Source organism: Sphaeramia orbicularis, chromosome 13, assembly GCF_902148855.1.
Source record: "Sphaeramia orbicularis chromosome 13, fSphaOr1.1, whole genome shotgun sequence".
NCBI lineage: Eukaryota > Metazoa > Chordata > Actinopteri > Kurtiformes > Apogonidae > Sphaeramia > Sphaeramia orbicularis.
The window spans coordinates 5,371,927-5,399,413 of record NC_043969.1 but is presented as its reverse complement, the minus strand read 5'-3'; the positions used below and the strand labels follow the sequence as shown (position 1 = coordinate 5,399,413).

Here is a 27,487-nt window from a genome sequence, read left to right as displayed (position 1 = left end):
CCATCATTACTTTAAGAAATGATGGCCACTCGTTTGTCTTTACTTAGCTGATTGGTTCTCGCCATAATATGCATTCTAACAGTTGTCCAATAGGGCTGTCAGCTGTGCATCAACCTGACTTCTGCACAACACAACTGATGGTCCCAACCCCATCAATAAGGCAAGAAATTCCACTAAGTAACCCTGACAAGGCACAGCTATGAAGTGAAAACCATTTCAGGTGACTACCTCTTGATGCTCATCAAGAGAATGCCAAGGGTGTGCAAGGCAGTCATCAGAGCTAAGGGTGGCTACTTTGAAGAAACTAGAATATAAGAGATGTTTTCAGTTATTTCCACACTTTTTTGTTAAGTACATAATGCCACATGTGTTCATTCATAGTTTTGATGCCTTCAGTGAGAATCTACAATGTAAATAGTCATGAAAATAAAGAAAATGCGAAGAATGAGAAGGTGTGTCCAAACTTTTGGCCTGTACTGTACGTAGTTCGCAGAATACTCTCTGTGAATCATCCCCCACCGCTTTCACTCATGTATAAACATTTTCCCATTCTCTTCTGTAGCTGTGTCTTTTTTGCGTGGAGTTTCCATGACTTCCGCCAATATTTGCATGTCGGTGTCTGAGGCTTTTTCCTTTATTTTTTGTGTCAGTGGGCGAAGGTCAGGAGGACGCCGGTGATGGACTACTGACCCCACGTGTATGTTGGTTGATTGACAGTGGACACAGCCAATGGTGATAGCGCTGTCTCCGCTATAAAAAAAAAGTCATGTTAGGAGAAAGACGACTGCCCTGCACTTTGGAGAGACAGAGCCAATTAGATGCGAAACATTGTCTCAATTTGCAGGATGTGGAAAAAATGGTCATAATGCTGTGCAGTCCCGCCCAAAGCGGGACACCTGGTCACCACACTCATACTTAGTGCACATAAATAATTGTGTAATGATACACTTCAGGGGTTGCTGTTGGTTGTTTTCCATTGCCTGGTTGAGCAAATGACTCAGAAGCCCAAAGAAATGTACCTGGCCCTATACATGTTTTTTCTTACCATTTATCAAATAACAACAAAGTTGATTTTCATATTTTGGAGGGGTTGTCGACAGCCCTTTTGGCATGACACTATCAGCTCTTGTGTCTTGTGTTCTCAACTTCGGAACTTGACATGCCTCTAAAAACAAGGCTTCCTCTCAAACATATTTTCTAACACCTCGAACAAATCCTCCATAACTACCTCTATCATCAGCTCCAGAAAAAATTATTTGATTCTTTTTTGTCATTTGATTTTCTAGATTACTTGTCAAACATGGCATTTACTCTCCACCAGGAATCAGGCATTCTTACTGTTGAGTCCTTCTCTCAAGTGGTTCTACCCATAATTCAGTAGGAAGCAAGTGTGGGTAGACTTCCTGATGAGGGAATATCTCATCATGTAGTAAAGCACTACGCTGAGAGTCTGCACTGCATTTTGGTTTCATTCAGGCATGTTGGTTCTCTCACACCTACTGTCTGCATCACGTACATGAACAGGAGCTTTATGATGCATTCAGTTGCAATATGTTACTTGAATGACCATGACAGTTGTTGAAAATGGGAAAGATTGTATGTATTTCATTTTGTCTGTTGTGTTTTTCTTGTTTTGGCTGAGCGTTTTAATACTTAGAGACTTCAGATCAAGATATTATTCAGTTCTACATATGCTAAAAAAGAAGAAAACTGTTATCAGCAGACTTCAATATTCTAAATGAACAAGTCCCTGAAAACTTCTTTGACCATTTTCAAGTTGTCTGTGTAGGTTCCCATTTGCCCAGGTCATCGTTCTTCTTGGTAGTTCTTGGTAGTCTTCTTGGTTCAACTGGACTAGTTCAGCTCTTTTGAAAAAGTTTTGTCTCTCATTCAAGAGACTTTTTCAGTTCTAATAACTAGTGGGGGAAACTGAATTTATAAACCTACAGGGGGAGTGGTCTGTGTAGGTGTTAATCCCTATGCTAATGAACATAGGGAAGTGTTAGGGTCGTAGAAAGGGTGTGTCCCTGGGGGTAGGGTCGTTGGTGGGTATTGTGTGTGAATTTCAAGGTCGTTGATGAAAGGGGTGGATCACTGTCTAAATCCTCAGGGGGGTTTGTTTGGTTTCAGGTGAGTCCAGATGTGAAAGGTTGTTAGTTGAAAACTGTTTGGGAATGTTGTTTAAAATGGTGTTCTAGGTTTTTGATAAGTAGTGTCTCAAACCACCACCTTTGTTCAGGGAAGGATTTTCCACTTTCACAAAAATTGAAACCATTTGTCTTCTCTGGCCAATGTCTTGACATTGCTGTCCTCAAAGGAGTGACTCAACCTCTCTTGTCAGTGACCCTGAAACTCACACACAATACCCACCAACGACCCTACCCCTAGGGACACACCCTTTCTACGACCCTAACACTTAAATTCATTAGCAAAGGGATTAACACCTACACAGACCACTCCCCCTGTAGGTTTATAATTCCATCTTCCCCCACCAGTAATTAGAACTGAAGAAGTCTCTTGGATGAGGGAAAAGTTTTGATCCTTCAGAAAGACTTTGGAAAGCTGTGACATCTACTGTTGCAGGGTTGCACACTTACTTTTTTGGGTGGTAGTGCTAATTCTAGCAGTTAAAAATTTTAGTAGCACAGAAAGTTTTAGTAGCACACACAGTTGGACAGTTAGTTAATATGTTTATTGGCTAAATTAATGTGATACTGGTCAGAAATTCTAACAATGCTGAACAACAATTAAGCTGATTCTTTCACCTTTATTTTTCCTCCACCTGAACAACAGGATGAATTTAAACTTTCTTAAATATGAAAAATCCACAGTACTGTATTTTCACTGTACATCAGTGAACAGTCTTTGCTTTTCTGAATTAGATATTGTAATGGGACTAGTACAGAGACTGAACCCAAAAGCAAGACCACTAGACAGACGTGAAGTTGAGTGTGTTTATTAAACATTCAACAAGGGAAAACACAAACAGAATAATTAATAAGTCTGTGATGCCGTTGAGTCCGGTGGTTTGACGTCTGGGCCGTGAGTGGAATCAGCTGGCGACCAGCATGGCCGAGCCAGGAAAACCCAATGGAACCCCAACTAGGGACAAACAAAGGGAGGTCAAAAAACAGGCCAGGTCATACACGGAAAGCAGCTAATTAAGCAACAGTACATGGGGGACAGGCAAAAAACTCACGGTCAGTAATCCAGGCGTATGGTCGAAGCACAGGTAATCGGTGGAGGCTGAGGTATCAAGGGGAGTAGGCAGAAACAGACTCGGGTACACAACCAGGTCGTTGACGAGCAGGCAGGATAGACACAGGCAGAATCGGTGGTCGAGGGACAAAACGGTAGTGATGGGTCCGGGCAACACGATGCGTCGGCACAGGCGTCGAGCTCATGGAGCAAAACCCCGTGTCGGTGCGCGTATCGCTTTAAGAACGTCACGTGACCGATACAGTTGCTGTGTCGCTGTGTCACTGTGTCGCCAAACTGTGTTTAAAGGGAAGGCATCTGTCACCGGGGATGTATCCCAAACGACTGCCAACATTTGTTGTAGCGCTTTTTTTTCCCCCTCTATCTTGTCACTATGGAGCCCAGCAGGAAAAGAAAGGTTTCGGCCAGTGGGGATCACTTTGATCATATTTCGCCACCGAAGGTATTTTTTTTCTATTTACGTGTTTCATCCTGATCCTCAGTTTCCACTGGATCTGTCAGAGTTAAAATCCATTTTCAAAGTTAACATTAATTCAGTAATTAAAGTAATTTTTATTCACTTCATTTAATTTTACTGCAGGTTAAATGTCCCATCTGTCCAAACAGAACTATCATACACAAACAAAAGCACATCTCAATGCTCAGGCACTACAGAGCACTTCATGAAAATGAGGACACAAACCGGCCTGCACCAGGAATGAAACACAGGTAGGCCTATACAGGCATTTTACAACTTCTCTGCGGTCGCTGTATTGGTTAATTTTATGCATCGCACACACTCTTAATTATTTGTAAAAAAGTCATGTGATCAAATACCAAACACTTACCAGCAATAAGAAACAAATCCAGGCAAATTGTTTCCTACTTAGATCAAGCACTACAGCAAAGAGAAGCTTGCTCAAGTGCAGCAACGATGGACGGCCAACCCTAAAACTCATCAATGAGGTACCAACACGCTGGAACAACACATATCAGATGCTATCAAGGCTACTGATGAGAAGGAACCAGTGTGGTACCTCTTGCCTCGCTCAGCACTAACATTACTCCACTGACCGGCAGGACGAGTGCACGTTCCAGAGCAGAGACACTGCTTGTGCTTGCTCCTTTCTATCAGGCCACAGTGGAGTTGTCAGAAGAGAAGAGAGTTTCTGGGTCCAAGGTCATCCCGATGATGAAAATGCTTTATCCTGCAGTTGAGTCATAATGCTTCAACTTTGCACCCCACTGACGCAATACAACTACATGAACACCTTAGGCGTGGTGTCACTGACACTGCTTCCAATCTGGAGTCACTGGCTGTGTTGACACTATCAACACTTCTTGACCCAAGATTTTAACTCACCTGTGTTCCGAAGTTCCAACACATGTAGCGAGCAATAAGTAGACTGAGAGCTGAATTGTGCTGCTTTAATGGGCCACAATCAGCCCAGCACAAGCCGGACCTTCCTCGCACAGCTTCAGGCAGTTATTTCAGCATTATCTTGTTATTTGTGCCTTTAATTGTTTGCAAATCAGTACTAAAATACCATCTGTTGTTTCTTAGACAACCTGTGGCAATATCTGGACAATGAAGTCGGCAGGCAAACCACCAACACTAGAGCAGATACAATAATTGAGGTCCAGAGATACAGGTCAGAAGGGCAACATCCCCCCCGTTCCAGTGATCCAACTCAAATACTTGGACAGTCAAAGAAGAAATTACCTCACCTGTTTCAGCTCTCTTTACAGTTTCTTTGCACACCAGCCTCCTCGGTGCATGTGACGATTATTTTCTAACGCCGGAGAAATTGCATCAAAAAAGCGAAATCGGCTGAAGGCCAAAACTTTGGAAAGGCTTATTTTTTTGAATAAAAATTTGTAAAAAAAAAAAAAAAAAAAAAAAAAAAAAATCCCAGTCCACAAGCATCCTCATTCACAACACGTTCACTTAGATTTTCATGTTATGATACATGTTCACATTATTTATTAACTGTATCTAAAAATATCAAAGATATTTTAAATTTAAATGAAGATATGAAATAATACAATATAAAATACAATGACTTAAATTATATTATGTATATACTAGGTCATTAAATCAGTGTCAGTTGAGTCTGTACACTAGGTTGCCTGTAGGGATTTTTAAGGTCCAGCAGGTGTCAGTATTCAGTGACACAGTATCAACAACAGTATCAACACAGTGTGTCATTGTGTCGACACGCTTCATGAGGCCTCATCGACCCATCACTACAAAACGGGTCAAAACGGGCCAGGCAGACTAACAGGATCCAAAACGCTGGTGGTTGCGCTCAAAAAGTTGTAGAACACAACTGGCAAACAAACAGGGGAAGACACAGGGTTTACATACACAAGAGGGCGGGAAGACAATTGGACACAGGTGGAGACAATCAGGGAGGAGTCAGGTAATCAGCACAAGTGGACACAATCAGGGAAGGAAGTAAAGACACAGACATGACCATGCGGGAAACTTAACAAAAATAAAACAGGAAATGACAGACAAAAACAGAACAGACAGACAATATCCAGACACAGTCTGAAGCCGAATGACAGATATGGCTTATTGACAAGAAACAATCTAATCAGTCCCATAATTCAAAATAGATTTTACTCAACAGAAATGTATAAAGTTCTGTTTGACTCTGAAACATATGCTTCACTGTGCTTGAAAACTTTGGGGCTTATACTGTTCGAAGGTTTAGAGAGAACAAGAGAGAGATGCACATTGCTCGCAAATTCAATCAGCCAGATACACCAACAATACTTAAAAACATTGCCTTTTTGGTCTGATCATATACAAGCCAGAAGAAATCTTTTAATCACTGAGGGTTGAATCAATACATTTTTGTATCAGAGAAAACAGCCCGGTCTGATGAAGAAGCGAAGTGTGAAGAAGATTCACCATCAGACTCCATAAATGCTGTAGTACCCAAATGGTGTCTTTTATCCTCATTGTTGTGACATACTGAGGTAGAAACTACAGAAAAATACCTCTTCATTTTGCTTGAGGCTTCTCGTTCTTAGTTGTAATGTAAAAACTGATACAAATGTCGCAGTTTCCCAGCAAACATCAGCAAGTGTGGGAACGTTTACGAGATGTAGTTCTGTTGTATTCTGATTAAGAAGGACAGTATACACTTAGAACTACAACTCCCATGAAGCATTGTTCCAACAACTAAAAAAAAGGACAAGAGACAGTAATATAGCCTAGTTTTCCCCACAATTTTAGACATGATACCAGCGCAACTCCTTGCGCAAGTGGTCTGCAAGCCCAACAGGAGCCGGAGCTCAGAGCCTGTAGCCTGACTTCCTGCAGGGCACGACGCGGTGATGTGGGAGTTGGCATTAATGAAGTCAAATAAAATGACATTGGCCAGCATTAAAGAAAATACAAAACAGCAGAGAAGTGTAAATGTGTATTAATTTATTTGTCGCACCTGATGGAGAGCATTACTCAGAACTAGATCTGTGGAGGAGCGGCTTGGTCTCCCGGTTCACTGCGGTTTAGAGCCCCTCCAAGTCCCACAGGAGCTGGGGCTTTGAGGGTGCTAAGCGGGGCTTGGAGGTCAGAGCACAGGTTGGTACTGAGTTCTGTAAATGAAACTAGTTCCATGATCCTTAAACAGAACTGGTTCCGTAGAAGGAACTGGTTACGACAACAGAACCAACTTCACGCTCCCCTGAAGGGTTTTCAGCAGCTCAGGTAGAAGGAGCTCCTGCCTGGATCAGGCACTACTGTCCCATTGACTGAGAAAATCAGTAAACAGTTTAAAATAAGTTAAAAAATAAAAATTGGCAGTTTTTCCAAATTAACTAGAAGCCCTCGGAGAGTGCAGACCTCCGCCAAGGCTGATCAGTGCCCCCCCCCCCCCCCCGATCACCACCAAAATTTAATCATTTCTTCCTTATCCCATTTCCAACAAACCCTGAAAATTTCATCAAAATCTGTCCATAACTTTTTGAGTTGTGTTGCACACTAACGGACAGACAAACAGACAAACAGACCCTGGCAAAAACATAACCTCCTTGGCGGAGGTAACGAGATACTGTTTTCTGAAAAAATTTAAATTTGGCTCTGTTTATCCGAATTAACAAGATTTTGTTTTCTGAAAAAATAAAAATTCTGCTCTGTTTTTGCGAGATAATTAAGTCATTAATTTGGAAAAACAGAGCCAAATTTAATTTTTTTCAGAAAACAGTATCTTGTTAATTCAGAAAAACAGAGTCAATTTTTTTTTAAACTTATTTTTTCTCATAATTACGAGATAATTATCTCATTAATTCGGAAAAACAGGGCTGAATTGTATTTTTTTTTTTGTGTAAATGCAATACGCTTCCATAGATTTATGTGACATGTTTGTTTTTTTTTGTTTTTTTTTAAGGCTATAGACAGTATATTTTGATTTCCTAGGTAATGAAAACAGATATCCTGAAATCCCTCCTTTTGCGCCTGGCTTTATCATATGTTCTGATCTGCAGTATCTACTGAAAATATATGCAAAATCACACATTTAATTAGATAATGCAGAATTTGCATAATTAAACATACAAATTTCAAAAACTTGTATTAGATTTTTTTCATAATTGTGTAAGTAATCAACTGAGGAAGTTTCATGGTAGGGTTGTAACGACATCACGGTGTTACGATTAATCATGATCTTAAACGTCACAGTTAATCATCAAGGCTGCCAAAACCATCTCATAAAGTACAGTAGATTAAGAGCAGAATCAAAGACACGCTAATATGGACTTCCCACACAGAACGAAAGTAATGTTACAGTAGATTCAACATTCCGCGAGTGAAAATTACAGAAAAAGAACAAGCTGACTGTCTTTCTCAGGAGGTGGATGTATTTCTGAATTGTCTTGACCATAAATATATTTTCGATTCCAGCTCACTTTCATTTCCATAGAGTTTGCCTTCACTACCATCAGCTACGCAGCTTCAGGCTACCATTGCACAACCCATTCATAACAATCTGGCTGCATAGCTTTGGTAGAGTAAGGCCATTCTTCTTCAGCATTTCAGACTGTCATAAAAGGTTCGGGTGGGTTAACTTGTGAATTGATGCAGTAATCACACTCTGTTGGTCACAAAGCAAACTGCATAAAATAGTCTGATGCGCCTGTAGAGCAGGCCCAGTTCTGGGAGGGGGCAAGAGGGGACAATGCCCCCTTAAACAAACATATTGCCCCCTCAAATGAAAGTTAGCAAAATTTCAGGAGGTAGGAAAAAGGTAAATGAGTGTCACAACAGTGGGAGACATAGAAGAATTAGTAACGTGTGTTAAGTTTCACTTTCACTTTTCAAGGGGACGGTCATATGGTCTGAGCATACACATTGTGAGGTAGCCTACATGTGGCACAGACAACACCCCCATGTATAACCCCCCTGCAAAATAATTGTAGTAATCGTGAAAACACGATTATTTCTCTAACGATAATCATAGCACCAAAATCTCTAATCATTACACCCCTATTTCATGGTGATATCTATTATTTTAACAATTTTACCCTATTGTGTCTTGCCTTGAGCTCCCCAGATTACCGATCACCTACAGCTGTTTGCACTGCATACCAACAACTATCTTACTTGCACTAAATATTGTAACAATCCATCCTGAGCACATGGTTACACAACATTTAAGCTCATCAAGTGTACACAAATATGAATTAACATCAGTTTAGTATTGATGAAGAACAGGGTGTGTCAGAATTAGTAAAATCCATTCCCCTTTAGAATTGTTAGGTTATATATATAACAAAACATTGGGCGCATGTCTAAGAAATTTTGGTTCAAGTGAATTATCTAGAATTTTTATCCAGTTTTCATTTTAAAAAAATCATCACGAGAATACCTATATGATTTATTCGGTGACATGATTTTCATGGCCTGTTAGGTACCAACAGAAAGTAGTGATCTATTAGCTGCATGCAGAGTGGCAGCTTCCTCACACTTCTACCAAATGAGGTAGAGAATTGGGTCAAGTTCTATGTATGCCTTATCTGTTCTACTGAGTGTTTGGGTTCCCTCTTGAGGATATGATAGAGTGTTAAGTTTGAGCAGAATGCACAAACTTAATCTTTTGTTAACAATGTATGGTAAAGAATAGCATCAAGGTTGCTCAATTTATTATGTACAGTACTTGTTCCTTATATTATCTATGTTGTAATAAGAAAGTTGATTTGAAAACTATCTGTTTGTTTTCTTAAAACAAAATAATCTCTGCTTTTGAGACTATAGTCTGTTTTGAGCCGTTACTCAGTGGGCAATTTGATCAGTTACACATTTTTGCTACAACACTAAGTGGTGTTATAGAATCACTTATTAGTTAACATATTTAAGTATATTTTATGTGAAGTTTTGTTGGGAACAGGGCATTTAAGCCATTTGCGTAAGTTAAAAAAAAAACAACAAAAACTGATGTTCTTTTTTTTTAATCCGTTACCAGGCTTATTTTGCCTTTTTTCTTTTTTTGGAAACCCTAGACAGTCTATCAAGCTTTCTGTTCTTGGACCCAGAACAGTAGGTGAGGGTGTGGTTAAACCATCTCAGAAACACTGCCCAGCGGGCTTGGTGGGAGTTCAGTCGCCTGGTTGAGCTGAGATAGGACAAGTTCTTGTAATCAGTCCAGATGATCAAGGAGTGTTGGGCTCCGTCCAGCCACTGATGGCACTCCTGTAGGGCCAGAACAGTGGCAAGGAGCTTTCTATTTCCTACATCATAGTTGCATTCTGTGTCTGACACACAACGTGAAAAAAAGGCATGTGGGTGAAGTAGCTTGGTTTGGGGACAATGTTGTGAGAGGACAGCTCTTGCCCCTGAATAGTAGACATCCACTTCTACAATGAACTGAAGCGTAGGGTCAGGATGATGAAGGACGGGGCCACAGGTGAACATTGCTTTCAGTTGGATGAAAGCCTTTTGAGTCTCTAGGGTCCAGCTGAATGGAGGATATGTGGAAGTGAGTTTGGTAAGGGGGGCTATAGTTGCTACTGAACTGCCTATAAAAATTTATAAACCCCAGGAAGCACTGTAGATGCTAACAAGTGGCAGAGGTCGGCCAGTCAGTGACAACCTTGATATTGGCTGGGTTTGAGGCTGCCCTTATCTACCATGAACCCTAGGAAACTAATGGTGGAGACATGGAAATTGCATTTTTTGGCCTTAATGTAGATGTGGGTCTCCAATAGGTGGTCAAGGACTAGGCGGACATGCTGCACATCCTCTTGGAGGCTTCGGGAGAAGATGAGGATATCATCTGAATAGACGAACAAGAACTTATTTAACATGTCCCACAGCACGTCAATAACCACGGCCTGAAAAACAGTGGGGGCATTAGTTAGACCGTAGGGCATCACCTGATACTTAAAGTGGCCTAAGGGAGTGTTGAAATCCATCTTCCACACATTTCTTTCCCAGATGCAGACCAGATGGTAGGTGTTCCAAAGATCTAGCTTAGAAAAAAATAGTTGCATCATGGAGTGGGGCAAAAGCGGAATCCATGAGAGGAAACAGGTACTTAGTTTTCACTGTGATCTGATAAAGGCCACGGTAATCTGTGCAGGGGTGGAATGTCTTGTCTTTCTTTTCAACAAAAAAGAATCCTGTGCCTACAGGGGATGAAGAGGGGCAAATATGACCAGATGCGAGTCATGAATGTACTCCTCCATGGCCTCCCTTTCAGGTTGAGATAGATTGTACAATCGACTGGAGGGAAGCACTTGGCTGTAGCGTGGCGTGGTGAAGCATGGCTTGAGTTGATCTGACATAGTGGGTTCTTGGCATAGCTTGACCTGATCTGGCATTATGAGCCCACACCATAGCAAGGCAGGACTTAGCTTGTTATTGGGGGGTGTGGAGCATAGTGCAGAGTAGTCTACTGCAGTGTGGCTTGGCTTGTCCTGGCGTAGTCATTTTGTAGTGTAGCTTAGCATAGCACCTTACCTGGTGTAGAGGGCTTGTAACATAGTGTGAGGTAATGTGGCTTTGAGAGGGACTTGCAGGTGTGGACCTGGAGTGCGCACAGTGTAAGCGGTAATTGGATTGCTGATCCCCTTCAGCTGTGAGCACTGCAGCCAGGGAGCCACACCTGCAAGAGAGGAGAGGGAAAAAATGGTGGACGGACTTTTCGGCCTAGGACATTTCGGCCTAGGACGTTCCGGACTAGGATGTTTCGGACTGCACTTTTTGCAGAGTAGGACTTTTCGGACAAATCATATTTTCAAAAACAAACACCATAAATTTATGTTTATTTGCAAATAATTTTATTATTCACTCGATCACATATTAAAATTGTATACAATATACTCAAATTAAAGTATCAAATATACAAATTACATTGCAAGTATATAACCTCACATTATTGAAAGAGTCCAAAATAAGATCTCATAACCATGAGCACAATCATAGAGATAACCAACTCACCAAAGTGTGGCCAGAAAATTCACACCTCAGCTGTTAACACAGTGAGACACACAAGGTGGCCCTATCAGACCTCAGTGGTTTGAGAGGAGGAAGGCCCAATGTGCAAAGGCTCAATTTGTATCATTTTGAATTGACGTGTAAATTATGATTTGTCCGAATAGTCCTACTCTGCAAAAAGTGCAGGCCGGAACATCCTAGGCCAAAACGTCCAAGTCCGAAATGTCCTACACTCGGAAAAAATGCCTCTCGCCACCAAAGGAGGGTGGTTACAGGGGAATAGGAGAAAGGAAGGGGACCATAGTGGGAATCAGACCATAACAACAATTTCATATTGGTGGAAGTTGCACGATTTTATTCTAAATTGAACTGGCTGTGGATTCATTTGATTTTGAATCAAAGCAGTCTTCTAGAGTGACAGCTAAAAAATATTCTGAAAGTGTCAGATTATATCATTTATTCATATTTTACAAGGAGTATGATGCCTCAAAGCAGGCAAGTCGTGTTTTTTAACAGTTTGACTCAATGATGAATAATATTCAGTCCAGATGGATGGTAGTGGGCACTTTTTTTTTTCCCCACATTAACCATCAATTGCAGCTTGTTAAGTCCCTAAAGGAAAACTAGACAACATTTTTACCTTACTGATATGATAGCGTACTAATTACAAAAGGGGCTGGGACCCGGTGACAGGTGGGAGCTGTTGGTGTTTGTTAGCCTTTTAGCTCTTCTGCTGTGTTGCCAAGATAGACAGATAGATCCTTCATTAATCTCCAAATGGGGAAGATTAAAACACCATGGACTCCTAACACTCACACAGTACAAAAAACACAACCATGATGGACTCTCTTACTTGAAACTTCAGTGCAACAGCCCAATAGCAATTTCCAATAAAGTTCTCATTATAAAAATCCACAACAGCAGGAACAAAAGAGTTCCTAAAATGTTCAGTAGAACACCGGGGCATCACCATTCACTCATGAACTAACTAATGTTAGCGGCATGGTGCTAGTGGCTGCAGACCTAGCCTCAGACCACTGGTTAGCTCATAAGCTATGCGGCTAACGTTAGCAGCGTGATGGTAGTGGCTGCAGACACAGCCTCACGTTCCTGTCCGCACATTCCCCCCTGGCGACCCAGACGGATGGGTCACAATGACACACTGGTTGTGTGTGCAGAGGCCGGTGGTCTGAGGCTTTGTCTGCAGCCGCTGGCACTGAGTTGCTAAAATTCAGACAGAGGAGCTTTGGTTCCACAACCTCCTCTGTGAAGTGAAAACAAATGTCCAAACTTCAATGTCCAGCTAAAGTTTCCCATTCCGCTCTCCAGTAGCATATTCAATCACTATTTTTTGCCTTCTCATCACCGGCTTCATTGAAAAAAAATGCACATGGTTGGGGGGTAAGGGTTAACAGTGGGTTTTACGACAGTAAATATGTACTCCGAAACTATAAGGGATGCTACAAAAACTGCGAAGAAGAACCATAACGGTAAAATGTTGCCTTGTTCCCCTTTAATATTCAATACAGCTTCACATAGACACAGCCGACTGATAACTCTTGTAAATATTCAGGACTTCAGTTGGTTTTAAAGATGGGGAGGGGGGCATTTGTTGGACTTCAGGAAAACACAGTTCTCCTTTAGCAAGCCACACTTAGAACTTTGGTTTGAAGGAACTTTAGGTGCTAAATACTCTGCTATTCATTTTCTTTGACCTTCTGTGGCATGATCAGGAGTCTTAACCTTCTGCTCATAGATAATGGTAAATGATAAAGGAGCTAGTGTCAGAATGTACTCTACAGTACTTACATATAAGTTTGAAGTACTTCTACTTAACTTAAGTATTTCTCTCTGCAGATTCATCCTTCTACTTCATTACATTTGTCTGACAGCTTTAGTTACTTTTTAGATGAGTTTTTCATTTATTGTCTGTCTAGTATCACCAAATGTGTTGATGATGAATGTTAAAATGAAAAATTAAATTGGCCAAAATTTGCTATTTACCTTTCAGCATATTGTAAATGAAGTTGTCTGGTAGGAAACTAGATTTCTCCCTTGTGGTGTGATCTATCCATCTATTCAGCTCAACTTGTAAAATAATTTTCAGTCTAACTTTGAAATCCTCCAATAACATTACATATTTTTCTGTCTTCTGGACTTGTCTTGTCTGATTTCTCAAATTTCCCCTTGTGGGACTAATAAAGGCATATCTTATCTTACCTTAATATGAACTACCGTTCAAAAGTTTTAGAACACCCCAGTTTTTCCAGTTTTGTATTGAAATTCAAGCAGTTCAAGTCCAATAAACAGCTTGAAGAAATGGTACAAAGGTAAGCGGTGAACTGCCAGAGGTAAAAAAAAAAAAAAAAAGAAAGGTAAGGTTAAACAAAACTGAAAAATAATGTACATTTCAGAATTATACAAAAAGGCGAACAAAAAATGGGTTAACAACTCAAAGCAGTTCTGCAGCAATGGAGGTTGATCAGGCCTCAAAAGTTGGTGCTATCAATTCCTACAGGTGTCGTAATGTTTCTTAATTACTTACAACCCCCTCTGTCTGCATAAAAGTAGTGTTGGGACGCACTTTGGTACCATATCGTTGTGAGCATTATTTGAACAGTATTGTACTGCAGAAAGTAGTGTGTTACTATAAAAATGGAAAAAGGAAAAGGCAATTAACGATAGAAGAGAGACAGACCATCATAACATTTAAAAATGTAGGTCTTTGCTATAGAGAAATTGCCAAGAAAGTCAAGGTGTCAGTAAGTCCAGCTTCCTTCACCATCAAAAGGCACTCAGAAACTGGGGGAAATGCTGACAGGAAGAGGTCTGGCAAACCCAAGTAGTAGTAAGCAAGTCTCAGTTTTAACTGTGAAGAGAAGACTTCGAGTTGCAGGCTTGATGGGTCGAGTTGCAGCAAGAAAGCCATTGCTGAGACTTCAGAATAAGAAAAAGAGGCTTGTCTAGACCATGAAACACTGCCAGTGGACTGCTGAAGACTGGAAGAAGGTGTTATGGACTGATCAAACCTGCAACTCCAAGTCTTCTCTTCATAGGTGAAACTGAGACTCGCTTACCACGACCACTATTGAGCTGTGCTTGAAGCTGTTGTCCTGTGAATTCACCTATCACACAAGCTGTTGACTCTCAGAAACTTATCTTCTGATTCTGTTGTGTCTTTGGGTCTGCCAGACCTCTTCCTATCAGCATTTCCCCCATTTTCTGAGTGCCTTTTGATGGTGAATGAAAGTGGATTTACTGACACCTTGACTTTCTTGGCAGTTTCTCTGTAGGAAAGACTTACATTTTTAAGTGTTATGATGGTCTGTCTCTCTTCTATCGTTAATAACCTTTTCCTCGGCATTTTTATAGTAACACACTACTTTCTGCAGTACAATACTGTTCAAATAATGCTCACAACGGTATGGTACCAAAGTGCGTTCCAACACTACTTTTATGGTGACAGAGGGGGTTGTAAGTAATTAAGAAATGTTGGGACACCTGTAGGAATTGATAGCACCAACTTTTGAGGCCTGATCAACCTCCATTGCTGCAGAAGTGCTTTGAGTTGTTAACCCATTTTTTGTTCGCCTTTTTGTACAATTCTGAAATGTACATTATTTTTCAGTTTTGTTTAACCTTACCTTTTTTTTTTTTTTTTTACCTCTCGCAGTTCACCGCTTACCTTTGTACCGTTTCAAGCTGTTCATTGGACTTGAACTCCTTGAATTTCAATACAAAACTGGAAAAATTGGGGTGTTGTCAAACTTTTGACCGGTAGTGTAGATCCAGTATTGACCCAATCATTTTGATCCTTTGTTATGAGTCTTGCAGATTATTTAGAAAGAGTTTACAGCAAAACCAGTAGACTGTATCTTTCTGCATTGAGTATAACCATGAGCACTTTTTTTTCTTCATTAGCAAGTTTCCAAAATGTATAACAGTAACGACAGTGTGAATGGGATTTGGGAAACTTTAAGTCTTTAAGAGACATCTATTTATCAAATCCCTTTTCACTTGCAGGTCAGATGGCCACAGTGCAGGAACAAGTAGATCTGGCTCAGACTGAGTGGTTTTCCCAAGCTTGAAGGCTGCTCTTCATTGGAAGTCCTCATTGTAGCAGTTAAAGAAAATACGTTAATACATTTACAGCACAATACACAGTTTAAATTGAGACACAATTTGTAGCAAAAAAAAACTTACCAGCTGTGTCACCAGGATCAGCCAGTGGTAAACCGGTGGAAAGGCAAGCTTCAACGTCAGTAGTGGCTTTTCCATTGGACATCTGTGCAGAACTTGACAGATATTTACTAAATGTCGAAAAAACAGAATTGGCTGTTTTTCCATTAAATCACAAATGTGATGATTTGTTTATTTACTATAGTGAGATGACATGAGAAGTCATTCCATAAACATAGTGACGAACATAAATATCACATTGATTTACAGAGGGGTAAATGATATGTTACCCCTCTATCCCGTACTAAATTAAAAAATGATTCTGTTTCCTGGTGTGTACACACATACCACACCATGTTTCTTTTAAGTCTTCTTCTTTGCTTGTTGTAACATGTAACATCCATTTTTTTTTTTTTTGTTCACGTGACTCTAGTTGTAAACCACTTCTTGCCAGCGCAAAAACTTTTCATCAAAAAACTAGAGTTAGGGGGAAATTGTTGTTTTTTCACTAGGCAAATTTTTAGGCGCAACTTATATTCGCACAATTTGAAGGCCAATGGAAGAGTGACTAGTGTGAGATGGGAATAAAAATGAACTATCTATTGTAAATGTGTTTATTTTTGTTAAATCTAAAAGCTAGTCAAGGTTGTTTTTATAAACAAAAAACTGCCAACATATTGTCAACTTACCAGTAACAATGCCGGTCTCCTCTTCACCATAAGCAGTGGGGTACCTCCAGCTGCTGTGGGAATTGAAAAAAAAAAAAAAAAAAAAGCAAAAATAATGGAAATTAATATGGACAGCAACTTTGTGATGAAATGATCAATTGCAGCCAACTTTTACATGAAAAAAAAAAAAAAAAAAAAAAGAATTTAGGAAGTTTTATCTTACCAGTTATTGCATGGTCTCTGCTCTCAGCTTTATGTGGCAATGGTTCTTCACCTCCAGTGCCAAAATACTTCTTTGTGGCTCCTTACATCAAATTTAAAAATACTATTAAACGATAGCATCATGGAGTTGATGTAAAAAAATATACATTGTGGAAATTGTTTCAGAATACAGCTCTTCATTATAGTATAAGATGTTACATATATTATGAATAGTGAGTAAATATAGCCTGACTGCTATAGATAAAAAGGGTATGATGAGTATGAGACCAACATTAATCACAACATTTTAAAAAGTAACTGTTCCACTTAAAGTCTCACTAGTTTTCATACACATACATCTATCAATCAGTCAAATTTTATTTATATAGCGCCAAATCATAACAAAAGTTATGTGATGACACTTTGCATATAGAGCTGGTCAAAACCAGACTTTCTAAGTGTGTGAAATTTGTTCTGTCTTTTTGTGGACTGAGAAAAATGCATTTGGAATGCATGCAATAAACGCTATCTTGAGGTGAAAGCGGTATTTATTACGAGTCAGGACGCCATGGCGGCACTGCAGTCGGCCACTAAAAAGACAACGTGCAAACACTCCACCAAGACCAACATATTACCATTAAGCATATGTTGTCATTATGGTTCATGATATAACATTTACATTACCTGAGAGTGTTGTTTCTCTTCTTCTTCAAGTTCTTTCTTTTTCTATTTTTCTGCACGAGGCACAGTCATTTAGACACAATACTGGGTTGCCAGGTTTTCATTACTAATATGGGGTTTCACTGTTGGTGCTACGGTAAATGCCTGCAGTAACCCCAATACACAGTCTGAGGTTGCCAGGTCATCAACAAATCAAACGAGTGAACTTTATGTGGCGGGCTGCTGGGATGTTGCCGCATTGCTTTGTGGGTGGTTGATGTTCTGTGTTCAATTCTATGTTCTGTTCTATGTTTTGTGTTATGTGCAGGGATTCATGGGGTTATTGTGTTTGTGTGAGTGTGTGGGCGTGGCAATAGTTTATCTGGCATTTTACATTCCTGTTTGTTTTTCTGAATTGACAACATGACTGCAAGTCGTAGGCAGAACAGTAGGTTTACAAGCTCCAACAAACTTCTGGGACTTGGTGGACCCATTTGGCAGGCCATGACTTGTTTAAATAAAAGCCTCATTTGTGTAAACATTACAAGCAACCTCCTGGTGTCACCATTACAATGCTCTTAGTAAATGTGGGCCCCCCCCAGTAACCGTGGGGCCCTCTGTAGGCCAGTGGGCCTTAAACAGTGTTGGGTATAATGGCGTTACTAACGCCGTTATTGTTTTCCAGTAACGGGTGATCTAATTAATTACTATTTGAAACGTTACAATGCTGTTACCGTTACCAGCAGTGAAATGTGGCGTGTTACTATGCATGGATATCTAACAGCGGTTATCCGTCCTGGCTTGCTCAGCCAGAGAGATGTGACGTTCGCGGATGAGTCGAGTCTTTTGAACGGCTCTTTTACGTGAACGATAAGAACCGATTCGTTGCGAGCCGTTCAGTTCTTATATTCAAATTGCCCGCACTGCCTTCATGCTTCACCTGTGTGCCCCATGAGTCTGAGTTGTCCACACTGCCTTCACCTGAATGACTAATGACATGTCTGAGTTGTCTGCAGCATACCCCATTCACTTGAACTACGCAGCTACGTGCGCAGCTAATTTAGGGGAGGAGTTATCAGAGAGTCCGACTGACTGGACTGAAGACATTTACTGTTGTGTCAGGGAGGAGCGACTGAAAAAAAGTGGGAGATGTGGGATTACTGGAGAGCATCTTCTTCCTATAAATGCAGATATGCACTTAGGTGGTGGAAAAGCCAGGCCCTGGTGGACCCCAGCCTCACCAAAGTCACATTATGAAGTACCTCTCTGCTGTTCTACTCTTTGCAACTGGCCTGTGAAACACGCTCAAAAATCAGTTTCCTTTTACATATTTGAAGGTTTTTCGAAAAAGTAATGCAATAATACTTTCACTGGTAACTAATTACATTTATGAAGAAGTAATTCTGTTAACTAATTCAATTACTTTTTGGGAAAGTAATTAGTAACTATAACTAATTACTTTTAAAAGTAATTTGCCCAACACTGCCTTAAACAACCACTTAGTTCGTTTATAGGACTGGCTGGCTCTAGTTATCAGATACAAGATAATGATAAATAATTACCCCCGCCAAGGAGGTAATGTTTTTGCCAGGGTTTGTTTGTTTGTCTGTCTGTTTGTCTGTCCGTTAGTGTGCAACATAACTCAAAAAGTTATGGACAGATTTTGATGAAATTTTCAGGGTTTGTTGAAAATGGGATAAGGAAGAAATGATTAAATTTTGGTGGTGATCAGGGGTGGGGGGGCCACGGGGGGGGGGGGGGCGCAGACCAGAAAATTTCATCCAAATCTGTCCATAACTTTTTGAGTTATGTTGCACACTAACGGACAGACAAACAGACAGACAGATAAACAAACCCTGGCAAAAACATAACCTCCTTGGCGTGGGGGGGCCCACGGGGGGGGGGGGGGGGGGCACTGATCAGCCTTGGTGGAGGTCTGCACTCTCCGAGTGCTTCTAGTTATTCAGGTTTTAGACATCAACTGTATGTAAGAAATGGACAGAGGCAGAGTGACATACAGAGTGACTGTCATTCTGAAGTCAGAGGTTTGTGTTTTGGCTGTGGCTTTTGACCCCTTGTTCTCACAGCTCCACCCATTATGTGGTCACTTCAGACAGTCACTTCACTTCATATGGGAGCATGGTAACGTTATGGTTAGCGCTTCCGTCTAACAGATAGAGTGGTCATTTCTCAGTCAGACTGGAGCCTTTCTGTGGTCAGTTTACCTTTTCTTTCTACACCATGTGGGTTTTGTCCTGGTCCTCCACTTTGTCCTGCTGTACTAAACATTTACATATGTAATTCTCCTGTCAGTGCCCCTGACCACAGTGCTGATGAAGTTGGAGTTGGTCCCTGAGTACCTTCAATGGTAGCTCATTGCTCCTAATGTGTGTTATGGGCTAATGCTAATTTTAGTGTGAGTAGGATTTTGAATTTCCGTGCTGGGGTAATAAGATGAGTTAAACTTTAACCTTTGACTTCAAGCCCTAAAACACAAACATCAAACAATCAAAACTACATGTGAAATAACTTCAAATGACATTAATACCAAAAGTAACCCTTAAAAGTTTGTCACTACGAAAACATTTTCAGAATGAATAAAATAAATAGGTTGCATATTTTATTCTTGTTGAGCAACAAAAGTCTACAGATGGAACTGTAATCTAGGTGTGTGAGAAAGGCATTTTTTTCCACTTTATTAAAAACACATAGCCTAGGCCTGTTACTAACCATAAATAACATACTTTTTTTTCAAACCACAAAATCTTATAATAATAGCACAATCTAATACATAGCTGCCATCCACTACCAAATCATTTTAACTTTAAAAGTATTCGGTTGTCAAATTTACACTTACTATGTAGCTTGTTTGCCACTGTATAAGCTGTTATTGGTTCCTAACTACATTCACAGTGACCTTCCAATATTTCCAGTGACTTTCTACAAAAACACAGCTCTCTGCGGCAGCTCCCATTTCAATCTCCAGGACCATCCTCTTGGGCAGCTGAGGAGGCTGTTTGCTCCCCAGAGAAGGACACCACATTAGCATATACAAGTTCTCATCTTCGGAATGCTGCCAAATTAGATTCTGCAGCTCTGATGGGAATAATCTAATCTGTTTCTTCTTTCTGCCTCCAGGTGTTAGTGTGGGAAAGAATGAGTCACTGTTGTCTCTGCTGCTTTTGTTTAAAACAGCCTGTAAACTCAGCAGAGATAAGACAGTAGACAGTGGGACTTATGTAATATCAGGAGAAAACAGGAAGAGAATGAAACCCTTAATGACCATGAATGAATGAATAGTTTTTCCTCCTTTATTCACTGAAGTATTTCAGTTTGGATTTTGATTTCATTTTAGTTGGCCTTGACTTTTCAAATGGGGGAGAATGAAAAGGAACTATTTTAACTTCACTTAATTCATATTATTTCATGTTGTCCATTTTAGTTTTCATTTACTTTTAATTCAGTTAGTTTTAGTGATTTTTTTTTCTAACTTGTCTTGTCCAGCATCATAACAGCAGAATGGTAGTCTGGCTGCCTTTTGGTGCTGAACAAATTTGCTTTACCAAGGGAAACTTCATAAAGTATATGAAGCTCCCCTTGATATTCTGCTGTCTTTATTATGAGTTTTGTTGAACCACATTTCGATGCCAGACCTGACATGAAGGGGGGTAGGGGGGTGAAAGGGAGAGAGCAAGAAAGAAGGTGGCGAAGACTCTCACAAGAAAGTATCAACAAAACAAACAGTAACAACCATGGTGATAATCATAATGGTAACAATAACTACAACCAGAACTGAGTAAATTGGGCAGAATGAGAGAAAGAAAACAAAACAAACAAAACTACAATAAAATAAAATAAAATAAAATACATAAGACCTATTAAATGATGAATAGAAGAAAAGAAAGCATGAACAGAATATCATACACCACGTCTGCCCAATAATACCAGTAACAAATCCACACAACATCAGTTTGTTCACATTAATCTGCTGTGACAGAGTGACTGCATCAGAGTAAAGCAAAGAGAACAAGGAAAGAGACTGAGGTGAAGAACACAGACATGCAACTGCACCCCCTCCAAGGATCAGGGGCCAACAAAGAGGGCCCCAAAGCCTGGCCAACCAGCCCCCCCCGCCGTACCCCCTCGGGATGTGCACACTCCCCAAGACCCTACATGCTTTGTGTGAGGGGGGTGGGAGGCGAGGGATTGGGGGATAGTATGACTAGGAGGAAGGGGCCGCCAAGGAGCAGGGTGGACCAGAGACCGCAGTGACCCAGTGACCACAGCCAGAAGGCCACCGCCCTCCCAGAGGTCACTCACACACTCAATCATCCTATGTGGCTGAGGGGGCACGGACCTGGGACCAGCCACCCCAAAACCCCCCAAACAGGCGCGGGGACCCACCACACTCCATACCCCCCCAGTCTTGCATGTACTAGGGATGCAGTGATCACCAGTGTAGTGCTGCCCTGCCGCAAGAGACCCAGCGACCAGCACCCCCGCCCCAGGCCCCAATTACCACCACGGCTGCACCCCGCCACCGAACCCTGAGAAAACCCCCGGCGACACCCCCCACCTCTCATAGAGGCAGCAGCCCTCCAGGCACACCTGCACAGCCCCCCCACCCCCACTGCCACCACCACCACCACCACACCACAGCCCTCTCTTATTCACCAAACATACATGTACATGCACACCCATACACCTGCTCCATCAGCCCCCCCACACACCAGCACACACAACACACAGTCCCTCATTCATACACTTATGCACACACCCACACATGAGCACCCATTCACACACACCAACACACACACACACACACATACACACACACACACACACACACACACACACAAACACGCACACTCCCCCACTCCAGGACTCCCAGGCACTAGCCAGACACCAGGGCACACATCTGCCCACCCCCGCAGCAGGCTCAGGCCAGCCCAAACACCCCGGTGCATGCTGTCCCTCCCGGGAGGGGGAGGGCCAGCACCCAGACCCAGGAACCCCGCCCTGCCCACCCCCAACCAGCCCAGCCACCCAACCCGGGGGCCGCCGGCCACCGACCCAGGCCCAACCCGGAGCCCCCTGCCCCTCCACCACAGGGCAACCCCAGCAGCGGGTCCACCCCAACCCCAACAGGGACAAACACCGAGCCGCCCCCAGAGCAGGGTAGTCCACATCCCCATCCCGAGAAAGCACTAGTGACCTGTAGTCCTGTTGCACCTCACACCGGCCTCCTAACACTCAGAGTGATGTGATAGAGCTAATCACAGGGGTCCAGAGAGAATGAGATTGGTCCAATTGATTGTTTGAAGAGGCAGATATTGTCTCATTACTAATGTGATCTAATAGAAGGTTCCTAAACTGGTTAATGCTCAGATTGGCTTTTGTTTTCTAATTCACAAGGATAGTTTTCTTTGCGATGCATAAAGCAGTGAGGACCATGTGTTAGGTGTTACTATCCATTAGGGCTGTGCAATTAATCGAAATTCAATTACGATTTCGATTATTACACGCAACGATTACAAAAATTATGTAATCGAGAAAAAACAATTATTAATTTTGAGTTGTTTTAATTCACGCGCACGCAAGCTACCATGAGCTGCTCTGCCCCGCCCCCCTCTAAGCTACAGCTGCCAGCTAGCCGGCAGGTCCACCCCAAGAGGAAAGTTGTACCTAGCGGTCTGGAAACATGGCAGGAGAATCACAGCAGAAGTGCCTGGTAAACAAAAAAGGAAAGTCCAATTCAATTGTATGGAATCACTTTGGGTTTGATGAAGAAGACGAAGAGCAAAAACACATCACGTGCAAAAAGTGTTTCGTAGTTGTGTCCGCACCGACCGCTAACACAACAAACCTTTTTAACCATCTAAAGTTTAACCACCGCCACCTTTATCATATTCTTTATCTTATGAAAAACTAAAACGCATAAAAACAACTTCGTCCGCAATGCAATCTTCAGTCTCCGAATCTCTTTACGCTGCAACTCCCATATTAACTTAACCCTAACCTGTATAACCCTAACGTGCGTATTCAACAGGGTGTCCCATAAGTCTCCATACATAAACGCTTATGGTATCATCAGCATATAGGTGGATCTTGGAGTTGCCGGCGTTCTTGGCTACATCGTTAATATAGATAGAAAACAGCGTTGGGCCCAGGATGGGGCCTTGGGGCACCCCTTTAGTGATCATGAGAGGGTCAGACAAGATGTTTTCAGTCTTCACTTGCTGAACTCGGTTGTTCAGATAGCTGGCAAACCAGCTGCAGGAGTGTGATGACAGACCAATGCTGGTGAGCCTCTGCAGGAGGATGTAATAAGGGGAAAAATTCAGTATATTTCCCCATCTTTTCTTTTTTCCAGTGGCATTATTTGTCCACAGCAGTGGCAGCTGCTTGTCTTTCAGAGAGGGGAAGCTCATTGTCTGCTTACATAAAAAAAAAAAAAATTGTCAAGTTATTTAAACATAAATTTGGCCCTCCATTCCTTTTTAAGAAAATGGTCATTGACCTTGTCATACCAAGTAGGTGTCTTTTCCAGGGACTTGACCAGTGTCCTCTCAATGGCCAGCAGAGCTAGGCTGCTTAGACAGCCTTGGCCCATTGTGTTGCAGGTGTAGGACTAGAACCTTTTTAGCAAGAGGAGCTCCTTTCTACACCTGCTGATGTAGCTCCAATTGTTGCCACTAGTGACAACAGTTAACGATATTAAACTCAAACAAGAAATGATTAAATTATGTTACTGAAACAAGAAAACGTTGAAATTATGTTAAATTGAAACAAGGAAGATCAATGAGTGTGTTTTATTTACAGTGCAAGAAATGAACAAGTAATTTCATAGTGGTTTCTCTCTCAATTTCACAAGCAGAATGTGCGACGGTATTAAACTGAACTCTGTCAAGTGAAGGAGCATATCTCAAAATAGCTATCAATCAAATGGGATTCAGCCTTTTGACTGATCCTCCAATCAGCATGTGGAAGCTCAGCGTCCAGCCCAACCGAGGTCCACCCACAGCTCCATTTACCCCCAGAGACACTGAGTGTCCGGGGGCGGAACAACATCGTGGAATTTATCCAATTACCATCCAGTTTTGAGGCAATGAAAAAAACTGGTCCATGAAGTCCCATTGAAGTGCATGGACGCTGAGCGTCTACGGGCAAATGCATTGACCATAGATCATATGAGAAAATAGCGCAACAGGAATGTATGAAAAGATAACAACATTGAGTCCGTTGATTTGTGATAAAGCTGATTCTGAACGAACTCGTCTTTGAGATGAACGTGTTTTAACACATTTGTAGTCAATGAAATGTCAACACAACCGTACATATTTGACCATTTAATTTTCATAATTTTAGGGGAAGCTGAGCTTCCCTTGCAGTCTTCGAGAAATCACCTCTGGTCCACAGCCTCTGAGGCACCTCTGCTGAGTAAACAGCTTTGAACTTTTTCCATATTTCTTCCCTCTTGCTTTAAAGCTCCCGCTTGCCTCTCACACTGTTTACAGTCAGAGTTTCCACAAAGGTGTGGAGCTGCTGCATTTGTCCTTTTATCCGCCTTCTGTAGCTAGAAAACTCCTGAAAATATCAATGACTGTGCACATCTGCATCTTCCTCTACTGCTAGTTTTGCTCTACTGTGCTGCACTCACTTCAAATAGTCATGAAAAAATAAAGATGAAGAATTTATAGAGTAAAGATGATAAAAATTGATGCAATTTGAACTTTTGCCATGTGTTCAACTGTTTTACAGACTGAAAGCACTGGTGTCTACAGGAGGTCGAAATGTGCAAGCAGCATGTGACTGGTGAGTTGTGTGTACAGATGTGTATAGAGCATGTGAACAGCACACGCTGAATCAGTAATGTGTTACACTGCCATCTGCTGTGAAGTTTTCCCTGTCACTAATAACCTCCTAATATCACTGTTCAGAAAGTAAAATCTGAATTGACCTCCTAATCCCATTGAGGCACATAATCATCCATTATGTTAAAACATAGCGTCATGTAATGAGTTGACACAATATCAGGGTTCTCACTAAGATTTTTTCACAGCGTAGGGGCACCGCGCGCTGCACATGGCGCGAGTTTTATAGGGGGGTCCGGATGCATCCTCCCTCATAAAATTTTGATATTTATAACTCTCTGAAACACCATTTCCTGCATTTTGAGGGGCAAATTTTGAGGAATGAAGCCAAGTTTTTGTCTTTGTTACAACAATGATTAAAAGTAAAAACTGTTTTGGTTTTTTTTTTCAGGTTGTGAATGGTAATTATTGATGGGAATTACTCCATACGGGATCTTGACACAAACTGATACTCAGAGATAATATACAAGAAGAAATAACATTTTATTTCAAAGACACTGTCTGGGAAAATACAAGCCATGTGAAGACAAACATTGTTTCTTTAGAAGCACTAAGCACGGCATGGCGACAACTTCAACTGACAGCGGCACGTTCTGTTTACTGCGCTAAGTGGATCGTCCACTCATTCATCGAAGCGATTAGGGAATCAGCGTGTTGTACGGAGCGAAATAAATAGCATCAGTGATAGAATAATGCAAAAAGGACGAACTATAACGGCATTGGCTAAAGTCAAAGTCAAAAGTTAATAGATTATCGTAAAGACGAGGTACATACCAGAAAATCCATCAGAAGTCATTTCCATCCAGGAAATTCGTTCTTCGATGCGGGATCAAAGCCTGTCTTCTGTTTCTTCTTATCCCTCTTCCCTCCATCTACCTTGGCCGTTTCTGGGGCACCATCTTTGACAGTGACTGTGACAGGCTCACCATTGTCAGGGCCATCGGTGTGAATATCCCGTGACTGTCTTTTCGACGCTGGCTCAAAAAACGATGCGATATTACCCATGTGTTTGACGTTGCTCCCGCGCTTCGATGCAGACATGATCATAGAAAAATATTCACTTGCACGAAATTAGGGATAATCGGAGTGGCACTCACACTACACGCATGCACAGGCTAAATTTTAGATATAATTTTCCACGGGTTTAAATAAGATAAATTGATTGAAGTCTCATTGTCAGCCAATGAGCATAAGGCAAGTGATGTTGCTGGGTGGGCGTCAGACAATACCAAGGCACACAAAGGGGTGTTGATTATATTGTTCTCATTTCCTGTCTGCAGCGCTTTGCGCCAAGACAAAGGAATATATTTTTTCAAATTCAAATCTCGTTATCATTATGCAAGACGATCAGACATACAAAAAAACACCGCTACACTGGTTGAAAGACAGCATTGCGGGTCAAATCTCAGCGCTGGGGCCTCCCAGGCACAGTGTCGGGGGCCCCAACGTTCAATGACACTAGCGAGAACCCTGAATATAATAGATTTTATCTTCATTTTGTAATTTTAAATGGCCTGATGTAAGATGTAAAGATATGTGTTTTCTAATAAACCTTCATACATTCAGGTGGTCATTGAACCTTTACCAGCTCTAGCAGCTGCAGCTTGAATAATATTGTATTGTGGTATATTGTTTATACCACTTTTAAATTCTTGTTCTATGTTTACCTTCTTTTTGAAAAGTTGCATGGCATTAATAACAAGGGTGAAAGAGAAACAGTATCTCAATATCTCAATTGTCTGTATGTCCTGTGCATCTAGTGAATTGACAGTAAGGAAAAGTGAAGCTACTGAAGAGTTTAGTGTAAACCTGGCAGGTTTACCTTACCTGTGCCCCCCGTTTGAAAATCTGCAGATAAAAATTGCTGCTCTGACTGAGAATCAAACCCTGATTTTCTGCGTTGCAGTCCGAAGCACTGTCTGTTGAGCTTAATCTCTGTTGGCTGATGTGCTGTCTGATTGTGTTGGTACTTTTTGGGCTGTGACATTCATATCTAAGCTTAAGGGTTAATTAAGATTAAAGTGTATATTGTATGATTGTAATGCACAGTATGTTCTGTAAAACAAAGCAAGCAGTCCTGCTGAGCAGGAATATGACATTGGAATCATTGACTCTGCCCTTTCCTGGTTCAGCTCTTACCTGTCTGACAGATTTCATTACATCTCCATCAACAACCACAAATCCCACACCATTCCTGCATTGTACATTGTCCCTAGGACCTTCTTGCTGTGAGACACAAGTGCTAACCACTGCACCACTGTGTT

General features: G+C 41.4%; 1 protein-coding gene across 4 annotated transcripts in view; it reads left to right on the top strand.

The window, feature by feature from the left end:
* Nucleotides 1-27,487, top strand: part of LOC115431553 (ubiquitin-associated and SH3 domain-containing protein B-like) — a 138,688-nt gene that overhangs the window by 85,484 nt on the left and 25,717 nt on the right. For all 4 annotated transcript variants that reach the window (XM_030151983.1, XM_030151982.1, XM_030151981.1 and 1 more), the window contains exon 2: nt 25,111-25,164. In XM_030151983.1, the coding sequence (XP_030007843.1) occupies nt 25,111-25,164 (54 nt within the window). The remainder of the gene's footprint in view (nt 1-25,110; nt 25,165-27,487) is intronic.